Raw genomic sequence first — 20,129 nt, forward strand, 5'->3', positions numbered from 1 at the left:
GTGGAGAAGAATGAAATGAAGGGTTTATTACACTTAGCCCTTTTTAGTTCATGAGAAAATCAACACTTTCCAACTTTGCCCTTGCTCTTCTTTGAAAATGCCATCTATATCCTTTGATTCATTACACTCACACCCCCATACTAACTCATTCTCCAAGAAATTTTCTTACATTTTACCCCCCACTTTTCCTGCTAATTAGGGGTAGAATGGTCATTTAACCCTTATGGAAAAATATCTAGAACTCTTAATACACATTTTAGTCGACTCGTAGCCGCGGCGAAGAAACTTCCGTCGCCCCGGCAAAGAAAGACAGAGCCTACACCGCCTTACTCAAAGCCAACTTCGCCGCAGCGAAGACTACAATTCCAAAATTCCTCAAATCTCAACCAATTTCAAGGCAAACACTCACCCAACTCAACACACAAACTCAATCAAAGCTGAATCAATAAACATTTAAGCAAAACAGCAAATCTTAAGGACGTACCTCAAGTGGGGCATTACAAATTGACAACCCTAAGTTTTGCATTTTAGATCTACCTCCTCTTCTCCAGCAGCCACACTTAAATACACAATCATATTTCTCCAAAACAGCATCCACCTGTCTTTGATTTCATCATAGCCGTGAGATGGCCAACAATCCAGAAGATTCTTCAGCCATGCATTGTGTGAGGAAAAGAGACAAAGATGAGAAGCTTTTGCAAGACTCAAGGATCAAAGGACACAATATACATATTGGTCCAGGATTGAAACGATGCTGCATGCTCCTTTGACTCTTTAACAAAGTGTTGACTTCCACTGTGGCAAATCATAAGCCACATCAGCACACACACACACACACATATATATATATATATGTGTGTGTGTGTGTGTGTGTAATTCATTATATATACAATAGTTGTAAGGAAAACTCTCCAATTTTGAAGCAAAATTTATATTATTTATTAAAATTTTATCTATGTGACATTATGCCTCATCAGTTCATTTAAACATTACTAATAGAAATAAATACTTGGGAGAAAGACTCGGGAGAAAGACTTGACCACTTTGTTTTGATTCTGTCGTTTAAAATTCTAGGAAAGACCCTTTAAAAGAAAGATATTTGTTAATAACATTTAAATATCTTATGTGCAAAGACAAAAAGGCTCTCTATATGATGTTGAATAATGCAAACTTTATTACTTCCACATTTGTGGGATGTTTATGCTTATTTGTACTCAAATCTATTTAAAACAAAGTATTGATTGTTTCAAATAACCAAGACTTTCCTGAACTCAACAAAAAAAATCAAATCCCAAAAAATTGGTTTATCCAATATGATTGTACCAACCCAATTAAGTCCCCAATTGCCAAATTAACTGTATGGTAAATGGACTTATGAGAATTTGGACAGCCTTCCCTTACAAGTTAGTTTTTAAGGGTGAATTATATCTAATATGCGCGTACTATAACAATTGGTATCAGAGTAGGTGATAAAAACTGAAAATGTCTCTTAGAAGTTGTTGAATGAGAATCTAGGTATCTAGATAACATGACAATTGACTTGGTTTCATCTGTCATATCGCCATTTTCCAAGCAATTGCCGCTTCTGTATATATAAAACAAATAGACTTTCTGCCTACATACATAAAACAAAATATACCGATACCAAATAGATTCTTTCTTGCTTGTAAGTAGGGTTCAATACAATGATCTTTAAGTTACAGCCTGGAAACTTGTAACTTAGTAGACCAATTGTCTGAAGACAATTGAATGAATTGATCTATCTTTTTCAGGCTACAATTACATCTTTACTGTTGTTATCAAATCATGTATTCTAAACAATAATGTTATATCGTAATTGCTGTGGTAATATATACATGGATAAGAACCGTTTAATCCATTTGAACCAAAGAGTCATAATAATCAATCTACGTTTATCCCTGATTATTCTTTTCGATACTAGCTACGAGAATGATGGAGAAGTTAAAGAGTTTCCCTATGCCTTGCTTGCTGATTTTACTCTTGCAGTACTGAATCACGCTCAGGATCAAGGGTAGCTTACTGACTGAGGTCAATAATGATCTAATATCCTGTAAAAAAAATGGAAAAAAAGTAATAGTACGATCATACTACATTAATAATGATTCATATCATATCATAAGTAACTGTATTTAACTCGTCTGGTTTGAATTTCGTCAATCTTCATAATTAATTTGATCTTAACGGTCGAGTAAGAGTTCTAGTAGTCACCCATATTAGGGACCGTAGAAACTTGAACTCAAGAGACTATTTTAGATCATCTTTTGCTCTTTTGCCATCAAACTATCCAGCGATGGTTAAACTCTCTTCTCATGCAAAAGATTTTAATCTCTTGTTCAAACTAAAAATCTTCTTTTTTAATTATTGTACATATAATCAATCAATTATTAGGTGTCAAGTAACGTGTATAATACATATACATACATCTTATGATTGATTAATTAGTTTTCTCATGCAAAATTTATTAACGGGAATTTCTCATGCTTATGTTTTACCATTGACCTGAGACCCAGTCAATACTCCCACTTAGGGTGTTATCGAGCCGAGCCGAGTCAAGTTTTTGGCTTAACAAGCTCGGCTCGTGAAAGAGAAAGACTAAACGAGCCGAGCCGAGCCATAAATTATATGATTCAGCTCGGCTCGATAATAGTTTTGAGTTTTGACATATTTCAATCCGGCTTATCGAGTCGAGTTCGAGCCAGCTTGCAAGCCAACTCCAAATAATTCTATTTTTTTTTTTTTAAATCTGCTAGGCAGCAACTGCGCGTCTGATTGTCTGCCAGCTTTTAATTCAATTTTTTTTAATTCATTTTTTTTAAGATCCGACGAAGAATATGTCTACCATGGCCGATGATGATTCTTCAACTTGGTTAGGATTCAAAGTAACTCCCATACTTATTTTAATGGTGTGGTATGGGCCGTGTGGCCAAATCAGATAAAAAGCAAACATTTTACTTGTTTTTGCTTTTTTGGTGAATGACGAGGCCGTTTGATTCCTTCATCTATAACTTTAACCTTTATAAACTCAACACACCTTCTAACAAACCAACCCCAAACAAACAACCATCGAAGATGATGAAGATCCGACGAAGAAACCCCGTGCTCACCGATTAAAGTCTGACGAAAATCCCACAAAGATGATGACAATCAGACGAAGATGATTCAGATCTGACGAAGATGACGAAGCTCAGACGAAGATGAAGAAGACGAAGTTTCGACGAAGATCCAATGAAGATCAGACGACGATGAGGAAGATCCCGCGAAGCTGACGAATATGAACAAGATCCCACGAAAATGCGAAACATATTTGGCTGAAGATGAACAAAATCATTAGTTTGGGTCTTTGGGAGGAGTTTGATTCAAACTTTGATGGCAAGGGTTCTACTGGTGAAGGGTTTCGACGATTGGGGATTTTAATAACGGGGTCATTTTGTTATTTTTAAAACTTGTATTGCATTATTTTCATTAAATCCCAATAGTTCAGAAATTCTCAAAAAAAAACCCTGGTATCTCGAGCCAGGCTTGGCTCGCGAGCCTAACGAGCCGAGCCTAGCATGGCTCGAACTCGGCTCGTTTTGTACAACGAGCCGAGTCGAGCCGGCTCATTATCAGACGAACCGAGCCATTAACGAGCAGGACTCGAGCCGAGCCGAGCCGGCTCGCAAGTGGCTCGGTTCGTTAAGCAGCCCTACTCCCACATATTAATTAACTGTACTTCTCAAGAGGTAGACCTCTAACAGTGTCTAGTAACGTATATAATACATATACATGCATCTTATGATTGAATAATTAGTTTTCTCATGCAAAATTTATTAACGGGAATTTCTCATGGTTATGGTCTAACATTGACCTGAGACCCAGTCAGTACTCCCACACATTAATTAGCTGTACTTCTCAAGAGGTAGACCTCTGATGGACTCACTATATTTAAAATTTTTGTGTTCAATGTATAGACTACGAGTCAACTTGCCCGCTCATGGGTGGAGTCATCGCTTGCTAGTCTTCCGCATTCTCAATTACGTTCATTGCTTAGAAATTTCGTATGTTTATTTCATGTTTTATTTTCCATCTAAGTATTTTAGAATAGGATTTTAACTAGCCTAGGCTCCGTTTGATTCACTATTATGATACTTTTTAGAATAGTATTTTGAAAAAAGTAAAATTGAATTATCTTTATGAGAAAGGTAATTATTAATGTTTTGATAATTGGATTTTGAGAATATTGAAACAAATATATTTTTAGGGTTTCAGGATAGGATAAGATAATAATAGTGAATCAAAGGGGCTCCTAAATAGTGGTATATGGTGTGAAAAAATAGAAACCTGAAGAGAGAAATAGTCAATGGGTTGGTTTAGCCTAACCCCTTATTGCATTCCCACAAAATATACCCGTACCAAATATATTCTTTCTTGCTTGTAAGTAGGGTTCAATACAATGATCTTTAAGTTACAGCCTGGAAACTTGTAACTTAGTAGACCAATTGTCTGAAGACAATTGAATGAATTGATCTATCTTTTTCAGGCTACAATTACATCTTTACTGTTTTTATCAAATCATGTATTCTAAACAATAATGTAATATCGTAATTGCTTTGGTAATATATACATGGATAAGAACCGTTTAATCCATTTGAACCCAAGAGTCATAATAATCAATCTACATTAATCCCGGATTATTCTTTTCGATACTAGCTACGAGAATGATGGAGAAGTTAAAGAGTTTTCCCTATGCCTTGCTTGTTTGTCTTATTCTTGCAGTACTGAATCACGCTCAGGATCAAGGGAAGCTTACTGACTAAGGTCAATAATGATCTAATATCCTGTAAAAAAAAATTGAAAAAAAGTAATAATACGATCACAGTACATTAATAATGATTCATATCATATCATAAGTTAATGTATTTAACTCGTCTGGTTTGAATTTCGTCAATCTTCATAATTAATTTGATCTTAATAACTAAGTAAGAGCTCTACTAATCACCCATATTAGGGATCGTAGAAACTCGAACTCAAGAGACTCTGTTAGATCCTCTTTTGCTCTTTTGCCATCAAACTATCCAGTGATGGTTAAACTCTCTTCTCATGCAAAAGATTTTAATCTCTTGTTCAAACTAAAAATCTTCTTTTTAATTATTGTACATATAATCAATCAATTATTAGGTGTCAAGTAACGCGTATAATACATATACATACATCTTATGATTGATTAAATAGTTTTCTCATGCAAAATTTATTTACGGGAATTTCTCATGGTTATGGTTTAACATTGACCTGAGACCCAGTCAATACTCCCACATATTAATTAGCTGTACTTCTCAAGAGGTAGACCTCTGATGGATTCACTATATTTAACATTTTTGTGTTCAATGTATAGACTACGAGTCAACTCGCCCGCTCATGTTTGGAGTCATCGCTTGCTAGTCTTCCGCATTCTAAATTACCCTCCTTTTACGTTCATTGCTTAGAAATTTCATATGCAATGTCAGCTTCCTGGAAATATATTTCATGTTTTATTTTCATGCTGATATGTGCAGTACAGTACAATGATATTGAAGTAATAGCTTAAACTTGAAATTTGATCACCAATTGACTTGTTCAGACAATAAGTCTTGTCTTTTTCAGTGCAGCATATAATGTCGTTCATAATCTAAATTAATACCCTTAATTATTATTAATGTTACTGATACACTAATTAACTTTGCTGTATATATATGAAGTCATGATCCACTTATATTTCACATAAGAAAAAACAAACTATATAAAAAAGAGATAGGATGGTGGAGAAGTTACAGAGTTTCCACTATGCTTTGCTTGCTGGTTTCACTCTTGCTGTTCTGATTCATGCTCAGGATCAATCAGGTGTGAACTTGTCTGCTTATATTACCGATATATACCTGATATTTGTAATCTGAAACTGACATATGGAAAGTTTATATTAGATTAATGTAAATTTAAGTTCTAACCAATTTGTTCTCTGTTTTTCTCAGGATTCATTAGCATAGATTGTGGCTTACCAGAAGGTTCGGACTATACAGATGATGTTACTGGCATAAAGTATACTTCAGATAAAAACTTCACAGATACTGGAATATCATGGAATATAACTTCATCAAGAAAGACAATTTCTGATGTGAGAAGTTTCCCTGAAGGTAACAAAAACTGTTACACCCTGAATCCTGCTCAAGGAAAAAACGGTAAGTATTTAATCAGAGCCCGCTTCATGTATGGAAATTATGACTGTCTAGCTAGTGTGCCACGGTTTGATCTGTATATTGGGGCTAATCACTGGGAGACAATAAGTTTGGAGAATGCTTCCAGTATTTTAACCACGGAGATCATACATGCTCCTTCAACAGATTATATATTTGTCTGTCTTATTAATAAGGGCCTTGGAGTACCATTCATTTCAGCACTAGAGCTTAGGCCTCTGAATAGTTCGCTTTACGAGACAGAATCTCCAACTGAATCACTTGTACTCCTAGGACGATATGACTTTGGCCCTACAACGAATCAACCAGTGAGGTAAAATCTTAGAATATAATTTCATATTTATGAAGCGAAATATAACTTTTTTTTTCTTTTTTTGGCTTAATTAATGATACAAGTATCTCCTGAATAGGTACATCGACGACATATATGACCGCATTTGGACGCCACAAAGCAATCCTGATTTGAAAATTTTGAGCCCCTCGATCACCGCTGATACCCGAGATCTGGATTCTAGCACCTTTCAAGCACCAATTTCTGTCATGAGTACTGCCGTGACACCAGAAAATGCTGATGAGAACTTGAACTTTTCCTGGGAAATTGGAGATCCAAATTCCAGATATTATAGTTACAAGTACTTTGCTGAAGTTGAATTCTTTGACAACCAGACCAGAGAATTTGATATCTACGAAAATGGGGATCTGAAATCTAAAGCTGTTAGTCCTAGTTATTTATTGACAGAAACCACCTACACCACAAAGCCATTCGCAGGAGAAAAATTAGAGCTTCAAATCAGAAAAACTCAGAGTTCAGACCTTCCACCCATTATTAATGCCATTGAGATCTACAAGGTCAAAGATTCCTCACGATCCCAAACACTCCAAACTGATGGTATGCTGTACTTAATTTAACATATGTTTTTCATATCAAATACATGATTTGGTTTACTTCCTCGTTTTATTTGCTTGAGTTGGAAATCGATTCCAATCACTTGTTTTTTATAATGTGAAAATTTCAGCTGATGCTATTGTGCAAATAAAATCAACCTATCAAATCAAAAAAACCAGCTGGCAAGGTGATCCATGTACCCCTGAAAAATACAGCTGGGAAAGCCTTAATTGCAGCAGCTATGTGGATAATATTCCTCCTAGAATCATTTCCCTGTAAGTCAACTTTTTTTCATAAGAACTGCAAATCGTATAATCTCTGTTTAATAAATATTCTCCATTCTAGGGACTTGTCTTCGAGTAGATTGACAGGGGAAATATCTCCATTCTTTGCGGATTTGACATTTCTAGAAGATTTGTAAGTAGTCTACCTTACATTAGAAATCTAATTAGTAAATCTTTCATTTATCAATATTTAGCTATTAACTCGTTGGCACCATAATTTCTAGCAGCTACTTGAGTTTTGCCTCTCACCACTAACATTGAACAAAAATTGCTGGATACAGGAATCTATCAGATAATAACTTAACTGGAGCAGTGCCTGATTTCTTATCTCGACTGCCATCCTTGAGAGTCCTGTAAGTTACTGACTTCGTTTGACAAAGGGCTTAACAGGGAAAACATATTAAGGGGCCATTTTTATTTTTATCTTATTACTTTCCAGAAACTTGAAAGGAAACAAGTTCACAGGATCGGTTCCAGCTGAACTCAAGGAAAGGTCGGACAATGGATCACTTGTATTAAGGTTTGCCTTTTCTCATAAACCATCAAACATTTATGAGATCATAAATTATCTACACGATAATCACAAAAAGAAAAAAAAAAAAAAAAACGTCATAAAAAAATCAAATCAATGAATAGTTATAAATAAGCCGGAATCATGTGACAATAAAATAGCAATGTTAAGTCCCCAAGTAAAGTTTGTTTACGAAATTTGTATGTATATTACTATTACTCATCTTACATATATTTTCATGTTTGTTATTTAAAGTTCTACTTTCTAATTTGTTGTCAATAAATTGATGCAAGTTTGGACGACCTGTCTTCTTCAAGCCAAAAAAAGAATGGGTTTGTTATTCCACTAGTAGTGTCAGTTGCTGCAACATTCTCCGCACTCATAATTGGATTGGCTATCTTCTGCAGTCTTAAGGCAAGGAGAAAGCATGGTAAGATTTTCATAAACATAGAACATATTAAAAAATATATACTATGATAATAACGGACACTACTTGTTTTAATTTCTTAATAGATATTTACTACTTATTAAAGTTGATATGATATTATCAGTTGTTTCAGAGGTGGAAACCCAACTAGCAAGTAAAAATGATTCATTTGCATCAAAACATTGGCGATTTGCATATTCTGATGTCATAAGAATCACCAAGAACTTCGCAACAGTTCTTGGTAGAGGAGGATTTGGAACAGTTTATCACGGCCGCATAGATAATATTGAAGTAGCTGTGAAGATGCTCTCTCCATCATCCGCCCAAGGTTACAAAGAATTCCACGCAGAGGTATCCTGCAGAGTAAATTATCATTCATCATGAAAATTAAAATTATGAAGAAAATAACATTTCTGATAATAGCATGTGGCTTCGAATTGCAGGTTGAACTTCTGATGAGAGTTCATCATAGAAATTTGATTGCACTCGTTGGCTACTGCATTGAAGGCTTCAATATGGGGCTTATTTATGAGTACATGCCTAGGGGGACCTTGGAGCAACATTTGGCAGGTCACACACTTATATCAATACCCTCAATGAATAAATAGAAATTTATAATTTCATTTTAGTAAAATTTTCATTGATCATATACAGGTAATAAAAATCAATATTTCTTGAGCTGGGAAGAAAGAATGCAAATAGCATTGGATGCTGCCCAGGGTTAGTGATGGCACAATATATCAGTTTTTTGTTTGTTGCTTATAAGATTTATTTAGGAATTATGATATCAAGTTTATATGTAGGCTTGGAGTATCTGCACAATGGTTGTAAGCCACCAATGGTCCACAGAGATGTGGAGCCTTCAAACATCTTATTGAATGAAAAGTTGCAAGCCAAGATAGCTGATTTTGGCCTATCCCGTGTATTTTCAACTGAAAGTAGCACTAGTATATCAACCGCTGTTGCTGGCACCGCGGGATACCTTGACCCAGAGTAAGTACTTAAGCAATGGGGGGGTGACACATGTTTCAATTTGCGTAGTAATTAGACTGTAATGGCGTATCTTTCACCTTTAGCGATGTCGTTTTTGCATCGAAAAAGATGAAAGTTCTTGTGGTGTAACTTGGTTTCATTCCTGAGACTTGTGTTAATTGATTTGAAGGTTTCATAATATCAGATTCTTTGGTTATGTGCAGGTGCTTGGTTGTGTCTAGCCGGTTGACTGAAAAGAGTGATGTCTATAGCTTCGGACTTGTTCTTTTGAATATAATCACATGCCAACCGGTAATACTGAAATCCTGCGGAAATACTCACATAAGTGAGTGGGTAAAATCAAGGCTCGCAAGGGGGGATATTAGAAAAATAGTTGATCCCCGTTTAGGGGAAATTTTCAACATTAATTCAGCGTGGAAAGCTGTGGAACTAGCACTAGCTTCTGCTTCTCACGCTTCCTCTAAAAGGCCAACCATGACTGAGGTAGTGATGGGATTGAAAGAGTGCTTAGCAATACAACTTGGTCAAAATGATTACGCCAATGCCACAGTAATTAACGGCGCTCGTCTGGATTCTGAATTTGCTCCCTTAGCAAGGTAGTATAGCATTATTTAATTTCTTTCTAGGAATCTTGTGGATCTTTGAATTGGTGTAGTTCAATCCCTATAACAATCATAATATTTTCCATCTTTGTTGGATCCGGGGAAGATGAATGGAGATGGATTGTGTTGGTTTCGTTTTGTTTCTCAAATATGGATCTGAGTAAAGTATTACTGTTTTATCATGTAGGAGTCTATTAATTGTCAAAATCAATTTCTAGCTCACTCTTATATCTAATTAGCCTTGTAAACGAGCCTTAGACTTAACTAGAGTTAAGCTCAAACTCAAGTAGCTCGTGTGTTGAATCGAGCCGAGTTCGAGCATAATAATACTCAACTCAAGCATTTCGCGAGCTTACTTGAATTTGACATATTATAAATATTTTAATTTTATATATAAATTAAAATTATTATCTATATTAATAATTATATAATTAATAATTGTAATAGAGTTGAATTCCAGTCGATCATATATATATATCGAGCTCAAGCTCGAGCTCTAGCTCGACAATTGAAGCTTGGTCGAGCTAGAGTTCGAGTTCGAGCTTCTCAATACTTTGCTCAGCTCGATTGTAGTACTAATATCTATTATACTTGTTAGTTGGGATTTAAACCCTTCTTGATTGATACATTGAAGACAAAAATTCCATCTTATGTGTATTTCACTGATCCTTCTAACTAAACAAGTGGAATTTAAAATTACTTTGACTTGTTAATGGTGTTGTAGCAAATTTATTCCGAAGAAGATTTTATTGAGATCATTAATAACATAAAGTAAATGTGCCAGTTCAAACTCCTTGGTCTTCTATTAATACATCCGTTTATGTATTACTCCTTTTCTTTTTTTTTTTTTTTTTTTTTTTTTTTTTTTTTTTTTTTTTTTTATTGTCAGAACTGACCGAGTCAAGCTATATAATAACCTACTTAGATAGCACTAGAATTTTAATTAGTTTATTTAGCTAATATAATAGAAACAAAGTTGGTGCATTAATATACATTAAAAATGACAATTGCATTTTCTTTCGCAGCATGTACATCTACACAATTTACGTTATAAAATTGCTTGTTGGTCTAAGAAGTCAGACCACATATAATATTGAAATTAGTGTTTTAGATTGTTTAATTAGCAGATTTAGACATGGACCATATGATAATAAATATTTTTGTTTTTATTTTATAACGTTCATTGTCATTCTTTGCAACATGAATTTTATTTAATACATGTTAATTACTTTTACTTTACTCTAAATTAACCTTCACATATATATTAACTGGAATAATATTACATATATAAACCATTAATTCAAATTATTCCCCATAAACTGATGTGAGAATCTTGTATGTTTGTCATGTAATATTGTTTAATTATTTAATTTATTTTTAAATTTAAAGTTATCCAATCATCTTAAATTTATTTACTTAACAAAAAATAATAATAAAAAGCATTATCCATATTAACTGTGACAATAAAACTATTGTTTTACCAGGTACTCTGGGTCGCATATATAATTAATATATTATCACCATTGTCAGGATATATCGTAAAATACATTGTGTGTGAATGTTGTTTACGAAATCAGCTCCTGTAATCAGAATAGTTGTTCAATATTTTTAGCTGGCTAATTGTCATCACTACACAGTAATACCTTTGGAAATTAATTAACAGCAAATCACTAATTATGGCGAAATGGATTTGGAAAGCCTTAAAGAGAGAATTTAAAGTGTTCATCACCAACCAAGTAGTGGCCTAGTGGATCGATGTGACTAATCAGTATAGAATCTCTTGGAGTACCCAAAGTCAAACATTATAATATTTCGTTAATTTCTTCTCCTGAGGACTTTGGTTATCAACTTGAAAAATACAATACCCAAAAAAAAATAATAATAATTAGGTAATTAGCACACCAACGAATAGTGAATAGGATTTTTTTTTTTTTAATATGGTGTCCAAACTAGCTTGCACGCATATTTACTAATCTCTGTAAGTAATTAACACAGTATGTCACCGCTATGATAACTTACTTAAATTTTAGGAGCTAGGAGGATTTAAACCTAAGACTGTGCACCTTAACCACATATCTCAACGCTCATACTGGACAAATAGTGAATAGATGGGCAATATCATTATTGAAAAATAATCATCTCAACTTTCATTTCTGAATCTTTTTTTTGTTAACATTAACTTTCATGGATGATGTAAGTCAGAACTAGCTAATAATTTTGATGGTTTCAGCCGAGAACATACAGAGAGAGAGAGAGAGAGAGAGAGAGAGAGAGATGAAACAGAGCACCCCAAAACGTATTTGCAAAAAGCACTAGACTTTTCATTAAAAAGACAATATGTAACACATATCCACTCTCTGCTAATTACACCAACTACAACAAAAGTTACAGCTTTCAAATTCAAATTTCAACACAACATTACAGTAAACTTACTTCTAATGAACTTACTTAAATACCCTTTAAACAACGAGATAACCAATTACACAAAAACTCCCATGCACAATAAGACATTGCTGCATGAAACATTCTGCATTTTCCAGAACACAATCCTACAGACTTGAGTATTTGATGCATTTCCAGCATGGTATCCCTACATCAACACTCCCCCTTGATGCATTTGCTGGAAACACCAAGTTTGAGTCTAAGATCCTCAAACTTGGCTTTAGGCAAACTCTTAGTCATGATATCTGCAATCTGATCCACACCCCAGCAGTGCATCAAAGTCACTTCACCATCATTTTCAGCCTCCATAACTGCATGAAATTTAATCTTAATATGTTTGGTCCTACTGTGGAGAACTGGATTCTTTGCCATTGCCACTGCTGATTGATTATCACACAATATAAGTGTTGGCCTAACTTGTTCCTGCTTCAAATTAGACAGGATTTTTCTAAACCAAGCAGCTTGGCTCACTACTGCTATGGCAGAAATGTACTCTGCCTCTACAGTGGACTAAGCCACCGAGTCTTGATTCTTCGACAACCAACCAATGGCACCTTCATTGATTTAAAACACGTACCCAAAGGTACTTTTCATGTCATCTAAGGAACCTCCCTAGTCATTGTCTGTGTATCCCTGTAGAACCAATTTTTTGCTCTCTTAAACCAAATGCCCAGGTTTGAAATTCCTTTCACATTCCTTAACACCCTCTTTGCTGCCCTATAATGAGATTCACTTGGACAACTCATAAATCTAGAGAGGTAACTTGCTGCAAACATTAGGTCTGGACGTGTGGCTGTTAAGTACAGCAAACATCCTACCATACCTCTAAACATACTCTCATCTACTCCTTTTTCACCATCATTTTTGCTCAACTTCAGGTTAGAGACTAAAGGTGTATCTGCAGGTTTACAATTCTCCATCCCAAACTTTATGAGGATTTCATTTGCATACTTTTCCTGATGCACAAATATTCCACTTTTGGACTGAAAAATCTGCATACCAAGAAAATATGACATCTCCCCAAATCTATCATCTCAAATTCAGATTGCATGGACTGCTTGAACATCCTTAACTCGTCTGGATTACTCCCTGTCATCAGCAGGTCATCCACATACAATGACACAACAATTAAATCACCCTCAGCTTCTTTAACATAAAAGGTATGTTCATTTGGACTTCTTACATAGCCTAGACTATTAAGGTAATCATTTATGCGGCTGTACCAGGCCCTATGTGCTTGTTTTAGACCATACAATGCCTTTTCCAGCATGTACACCTTGCTTTCTTCACCCTTCACCTGGTAGCCATAGGGTTGGTCCACAAAAATCTCCTCTTCCAGGCAGCCATTTAGGAAGACAGATTTGATATCAAGTTGGAAGATTTTCCAACCAAATTGGGCTGCCATGACTATGATCATCCTTATAGTGTCATGTCTTGCTACCGGAGCAAATGTATCAGTGTAATCCACCCCTTGCTGTTGTGCAAATCCTTTTGCCACGAGTCTAGCCTTGCGTTTGTGGATTGTACCATCCAGATTGAGCTTTAATTTATAAATCCATTTTACCTGAATTATTCTTCCGTTTTCAATTCTTTCAAATAACCTCCATGTGTTGTTCTTCTCAATCATGGAAATCTCCTCCTGCATAACACTCTTCCAAGCCTCTGATCCAGCAGCTTCAACATATGTTTTAGGTTTTGACACAGCCACATTGCACCTTGCATAAACATCAGTCAAGGTCCTGGTTCCACGAACTGCTGGTTTCATCTGCTGGTATTTCATCTTCTTCAGTTTCAAGTTCATCTAGAGCAACTCTGGTTGGTTGTTGTGTGTTATAGTCAGGAACAATCTTCTTGCTCTCCCAACACCAAACCGCATTCTTATCAATTCTCACATCCCTAGTGATCACAATTCTTTTTGTCTCCGGAATGTACACTCTGAATCCTTTTGATTGGTTGCTATAACCAATGAAAATACCAACTTCAGCTTTGTTATCCAGCTTGGTCCTCTTCACTGCTGGAACCATCACATAGCACACACTTTTAAACACTCTCAAATAGCCAATTGTAGGTTTAGTTCCAGTCCATGCCTCAGCTATTGTTTGCCCCTTGACTGCTTTGGTTGGCAGCCTATTCAGGAGATAAACTCCCGTATTTACAGCCTTAGCCTAGAATTTCTTAGGGAGATGTTTTTCTGCCAACATGCATCTAGCCATCTCCATGATGGTCCTGCTTCTTCTTTCACTTACTCTATTTTGCTGTGGAGTGTATGTAGTAGTGAATTGATGCCTAATACCAGCTTCTAAACAAAGAGAAATGAATTCCCTTGAAGTATACTCTGCTTCGTTGTCAGTTCTCAATGATTTGATATTTGTTCCAGCTTCATTTTCTACTAACAGTTTGAATTTTCTAAACACTGCAGGAACCTCACTTTTCTACTGTAAAAAATACACCCATTTCATCCGTGTATAATCATCTATAATGAGTATGAAATACTTGCTTCCACTCAAGGATTCTGTTTGCATGGGACCACAAAATCTTAATGAATCAGTTGAAGCTTCATTGTTGCTCTCCAGGTCTAATCCGTAGGAAACGCAGGTCTGCTCAATTTTCCAATTTGGCATGCACTGCACAATGTGCTTTTCTCCTCAATTTCTGGCAGGTCACTAACCATGTTTGCATTCTTCAACTCTTTGAGGCCATTATAGTTGTAATGTCCAAGCCGTTTGTGCCAAGTTTCTGACTCTTCCAATCTACTTAACAGGGCAGAATCATTAGTGGTTTTCCACTCAACCGGGAAGCTTTTCCCTAGCATCTTTACCCTCATCAATTTGACTCCTTTAGGATCTAGTATGGTACATGCTTGGTTCTCAAAGTGTAAGAAATAACCTCTCTCTAACATTTGCCCCACACTCAATAGATTTTGGCTAATTCTAGGAACATACAACGCATGAGAGATTATTTTTGTACTTGACCAAGTTCGGACAGCAACCTCCCCTATGCCTTTGACCTCCATGAATTCACCATTCCCAATCTTGACTCTGGAGCTATATGATCTGTCCAAGCTAACAAAATTTTGCAGGTCTGCACTCATGTGATTGGTGCAGCCACTATCAATTAACCAAGCATCATTGCTGGTTTGTGCAGTATAACAGGTGGCCATAAAGAGTTGTTCTGCTTCTTGACATTGCTGCTAATCTTCCCCAAATTTTGCTTGTTATATTGGCTGGTCTACTTTGTTCTTACACACCCTTTCAATATGCTCGAATTGCTTACAACTCCTGCACTATATACCAGTCCTGAACCAGCATCTTCTCTCCGGATGCCCCTTATTTTTACAGTGGGTGCAGGCTGGAAATTCTTTTGTTCCACCAGGTCTCTCCCACTGTTTATTACTCTTCTCTTTCCCGTTTCTATCTCTAGCATCATTTCTTGTTTGTGTCTGTGCAGGTTTGCCTTTGAAGCTTGCAACCAATGCACCCTCACTAATATCTTCTTGCCTCATGAGCCTTCTTTGCTCTTGAGCTTGGAGAGCATGAACAAGCTCAGTCAATGTGATCTGAGTCATGTCTTTAGAGTCCTCTAAAGAAGAGATTTTGGACTCAAATCTCTCCGGAAGACTCACCAAAACTTTTTCCACAACCCTACGATCTATCAACTCCACTCCCATAAGCCTGATTTTGTTGACAACACTCATTAGTCTATCAACATAATCCTTTACTTTTTCAGTTTCCTGCATTCTTTGCATCTCAAATTCCCTCCTTAAATTAAGAAATTGCATATTCCTCGTTGTAGTGCTCCCCATGTACTCCTTTCTCAATTTATCCCATGCTTCCTTGGGGTTTTCGTATGCCATGATTCTAGAAAAAACAAGATCAGTCACAGCAGCATGTATATGAGAGAGTGCTCTCGGAGCTTTGGCTATTTCTTCCTCATGCAGCCTCTCATTTGGTTCAGCGTAAGATTCTGTCCAAGAGGAGGTGGTTGCCGGTCTTCTTCCACATACTACCACAATCCCTGTCCATGAAGAAAGGCTTTCATTTTTACTACGCAAATGTGGTAATGTTCTCCATTGAATACCGGTGGAGCCATCAGGGCAGATTGCATTGCCATTCCCCTGTTTTTCGTGTCTGTCGCAAGAAGAAGAAAGAACAACTACAAGTCTATCGTTTTGAGACGAAGAGTATTTGGAGGTGTGATCGAAGGTTACAATGCTAAGTTTCTGGTTTTTGTGGCGGCTCTGATACCATTTGATGGTTTCAGCCGGAGAACATTAAGAGAGAGGGAGAGATGAAACAGAGGACCCCAAAACATATTTGCAAAAAGCACCAGACTTTTCATTAAAAAGACAATATATAACACATATCCATTCTCTGCTAATTACACCAACTACAGCAGAAGTTACAGCTTTCAATTTCAAATTTCAACACAACATTATAGTAAACTTACTTCTAATGAACTTACTTAAATACCCTTTAAACAACAAGATAACCAATTACACAAAAACTCTCCCATGCACGTTAAGTCACTGCTGCATGAAACATTCTGCATTTTCCAGAACACAATCATGCAGACTTGAGTATTTGATGCATTTCCAGCATGGCATCACTACATCAACAAATTTTATTTCTCTTTCCAGGATTTATCAGCATAGATTGTGGAGCAGCTTCAAACTTATAACGCCCCACTTGAGGTACATAGTTAAGATTTGATGAATGGCTTGAATGTTTGTTGATTTATCCTCATTTGAGTTTGTATGTTGTTAGTATTGCTTGGTTTACCCTTAGTCGAAATGGTGTATTGGTTTGATTGAGTGATTGCCCTGAAAATTTGTAAGACTTGGTGAAATCTTGATGTTACAGTCTTCGCCGGGGTGAAGCCACGGCGATGAAGTGTTACATCCCTGCGTAGCTGCTATGAGTTTTCGCCGAGGCGAAGAAATAACTTCGCCGTGGCGAAGACTCGGCTGAATTTTTTCCCTTGAGTTTTAGAGAATTTTTCCTTTTGGGACTCATTGACCATTCTACCCCTAATTAGCAGGAAAAGTGGGGAGTGAAATGCAAGGAAATTTCATGGAGAATAGTTTGAATGGGGATGTTTTTGCAAAGAATGAAAGGTCATAGGTGGAATTTCAAAGAAGGAGCAAGGGTATATTGGGAAAGAGTGGAGAAAATATGAGATATTAAGGGTTTAGCTTTAGAAACCCTTTCATTTGATTCTTCTCCACTGCCTCTTTCATCCTACATTTCTCTCAAATTTTCATTCAATTTTCCAAGGATCTTTGAAGAGCTTTTGACTAGAAATTGTTACAAGTTGATCCTAAGCACTAAAAGGTGAGAATCCTTACTCTAGATGTGAATTTTATTGTTGAAAGAGTAGGATCCTTATTGAGTTTGTATTGAAGGTTTAAGAGGAAGTATCAAGCCATCAAGAGTAGAGAGCTTAAGTGGTTTCTCCTTGAGCTTAAGGTAAGTAAATCCACCTAAGTTGTGATTTGTATGATTGAATGATGTGTAGAGATTTTATATATGCTTAATGCTTGAATTTCTATGTTTGAAATGAGTTGATGAATTCATGAATGAGTTCAATGTTGTTTTATGAAAGAATTTCCACCATGAGTAGGGTGGATTGTGTTGATAAGTTTTGGTAGAAATATGGAGAGAATTAGAAGAATTTGAGAGGAATATTTGAAGTGTGTTTTCTTTGCAGGATGTGTGATGATTTAAAGGAGTTGAACTAGTATTTTGGATGATTAAGAAAGAAGTATCATTAAAAATTAGAATAGAGTTTATGTATGCACACATATTGTTTGATGAAATGTCTAAAAGAAGCTGAGTAGAAGTAGAGAACCTTACTTATGCAACATAGTATATTAGCATGTCATGAATGCATATAAGAAAGATTTTAGGCATGAGCCATCCTTATGCATATGTTTAATTGAGTAATCACATGAGAAAGAAATATGAGAAATGAGAAAGAAACACTCTAAGAATAGAGATAAAGAAAAGAACCAATTCTCTTAGAATAAAGAGAAAGAAAGAACTAGCACTAGAGAATAAAATGATTATTAAGTGCTACAGAAAAGAAAAGAAAATAGGTTGTGCGATGGGGAACCTGTGAGTGTAGAGTTACCCACATGTAAACTGCCATGAGAGAGAGCGGTCTCTGCCATGAGAAAGCGGAATGAGAATGAGAAACATAATTTGTATAGCCGTGAGAATACATGCGGATGAGAGCTATACACGAAAGAGAGTACACTCACACGGTCAAGGGTTCCAAATCCATGCATCGACCAAGACCGGCAAAGAATAAGAATAAGAAAAGAAACGAAAGAAAATGCATTGTTATGCTTTAATGTCTCGTCCATGCATGGTTATGATATTCTCCATGGGTGATGAGAATAGAAAGAAAGAAAAGAATAGTGAGAACTAGGATTAGAGAAAGTGACAAGAGTACGAAAAGAATTGATGAGTAATGCACGGGGATTATGGAGTAGAAGATTTACTTCTGAGCATCTTTGTGCTCACTCCGTTGTTTTCTTTGTTGTACAGGACATAGGTGAGGACCTGGTTAGATGGACGTCAGCAAGTGGGGAGACTTGGCTGCACTGTCCACTGTCTTTTTGAGAGTCTTTTTGTACAAATGATGTTGTACTATGTAAAGAATGTATTTATTAAGTAAAGAAAATTTTTGGACCCAACCTTTTTGATAAATATACTTGTCTTTTTATTGATATATTTTATGAATATGATAGTAGAAAGAAGTTGTTACATTTTTGGTATCAGAGCAATGGTTTTGGGATGGGACAGTGTGTCATTCTCGCCGCTACGACGTGTCTTATCCGACCACTGTAAGTTAAATTCTTTTCTTCTTAGTGGGTTATTGAAGTTGATGTCAGAATAGTTGTTTTGTAGATGAGACGTAGTAATAGAAAGAAGGGTAAGGGTGTGATGAATGAGGGAGAATCCTCTAACCCGCCGGAACAAACTCCCCCTACCCTTGATGAGACAATGATTTGAACCATTGTACAGCAGGTGTTAGCGAAGAGTCAGGAGAGAGTTGTACCGGAGAGAACTGAGACCCCTAGTAGAGTACCGCCCGTAAGGCAAGAGGGAGAAGGGCCGGTACCTCAGATAGTACAGAATCGAGTTGATCCGATTCAAGGGCTTGCAAGTCAGCATCGGCCGCGAGAGCTAAAGGGCTCATAATACGTTAGGGGACATGTTAGCTAGAGGGCTTAATGGTGGTTACTCAACAATACTTACCATCTTTATTGTCTAATTGAGAAAAAATTTGCATAAAGAATGAAAAGTGAGAAAAGAAGAAATTCCTGGATATCAAAAGAAAGATCACAGCAATCAAGGTGGTTTAGCAAAATTTATCCACATTTGTTTTAAATTATTATGGACTAAGTAATCTTTTTGGCCTTGCAGGTATTGTCAAACATATAGATTGACTGAAAGAGTGATGCATTTAGTTTTGGGGTTGTTCTTCTGGAGTTGATCACAAGTCGGCCTGTGATTGCAAATACCAATTATGAGAATAATCACATAAGCCTGTGGGTTGGTTCCATGATTGGACAAGGGGATATCAAAAACACTGTTGATCCAAGGTTACATGGAGAGTTCGACATCAGCTCTGCCTGGAAAGTTGTTGAAATAGCAATACTTAGTGTGTCTCAAACTTCCACTGAAAGGCCAACCATGAATCATGTGGTGAGGGAATTGAGTCAATGTTTAGAAATGGAGATTGCTTGGTAG

General features: G+C 36.2%; 1 protein-coding gene across 1 annotated transcript; it reads left to right on the forward strand.

Moving 5' to 3' along the window:
- The first annotated feature begins 5,766 nt into the window (after window positions 1-5,766).
- On the forward strand, window positions 5,767-10,176 carry LOC116127383 (putative leucine-rich repeat receptor-like protein kinase At2g19210). The gene is made up of 13 exons (XM_031413030.1): window positions 5,767-5,877; window positions 6,006-6,540; window positions 6,638-7,116; window positions 7,244-7,388; window positions 7,459-7,530; window positions 7,679-7,750; window positions 7,837-7,917; window positions 8,202-8,338; window positions 8,460-8,686; window positions 8,779-8,905; window positions 8,990-9,055; window positions 9,139-9,328; window positions 9,532-10,176. Exons 1-13 carry the CDS (start codon window positions 5,793-5,795, stop codon window positions 9,926-9,928), a joined length of 2,613 nt encoding a protein of 870 aa, XP_031268890.1. The 5' UTR covers window positions 5,767-5,792; the 3' UTR covers window positions 9,929-10,176.
- The last annotated feature ends 9,953 nt before the right edge of the window (window positions 10,177-20,129 follow it).

This window comes from Pistacia vera, unplaced genomic scaffold (assembly GCF_008641045.1).
Source record: "Pistacia vera cultivar Batoury unplaced genomic scaffold, PisVer_v2 Contig190, whole genome shotgun sequence".
In the NCBI taxonomy this organism is placed as follows: domain Eukaryota; kingdom Viridiplantae; phylum Streptophyta; class Magnoliopsida; order Sapindales; family Anacardiaceae; genus Pistacia; species Pistacia vera.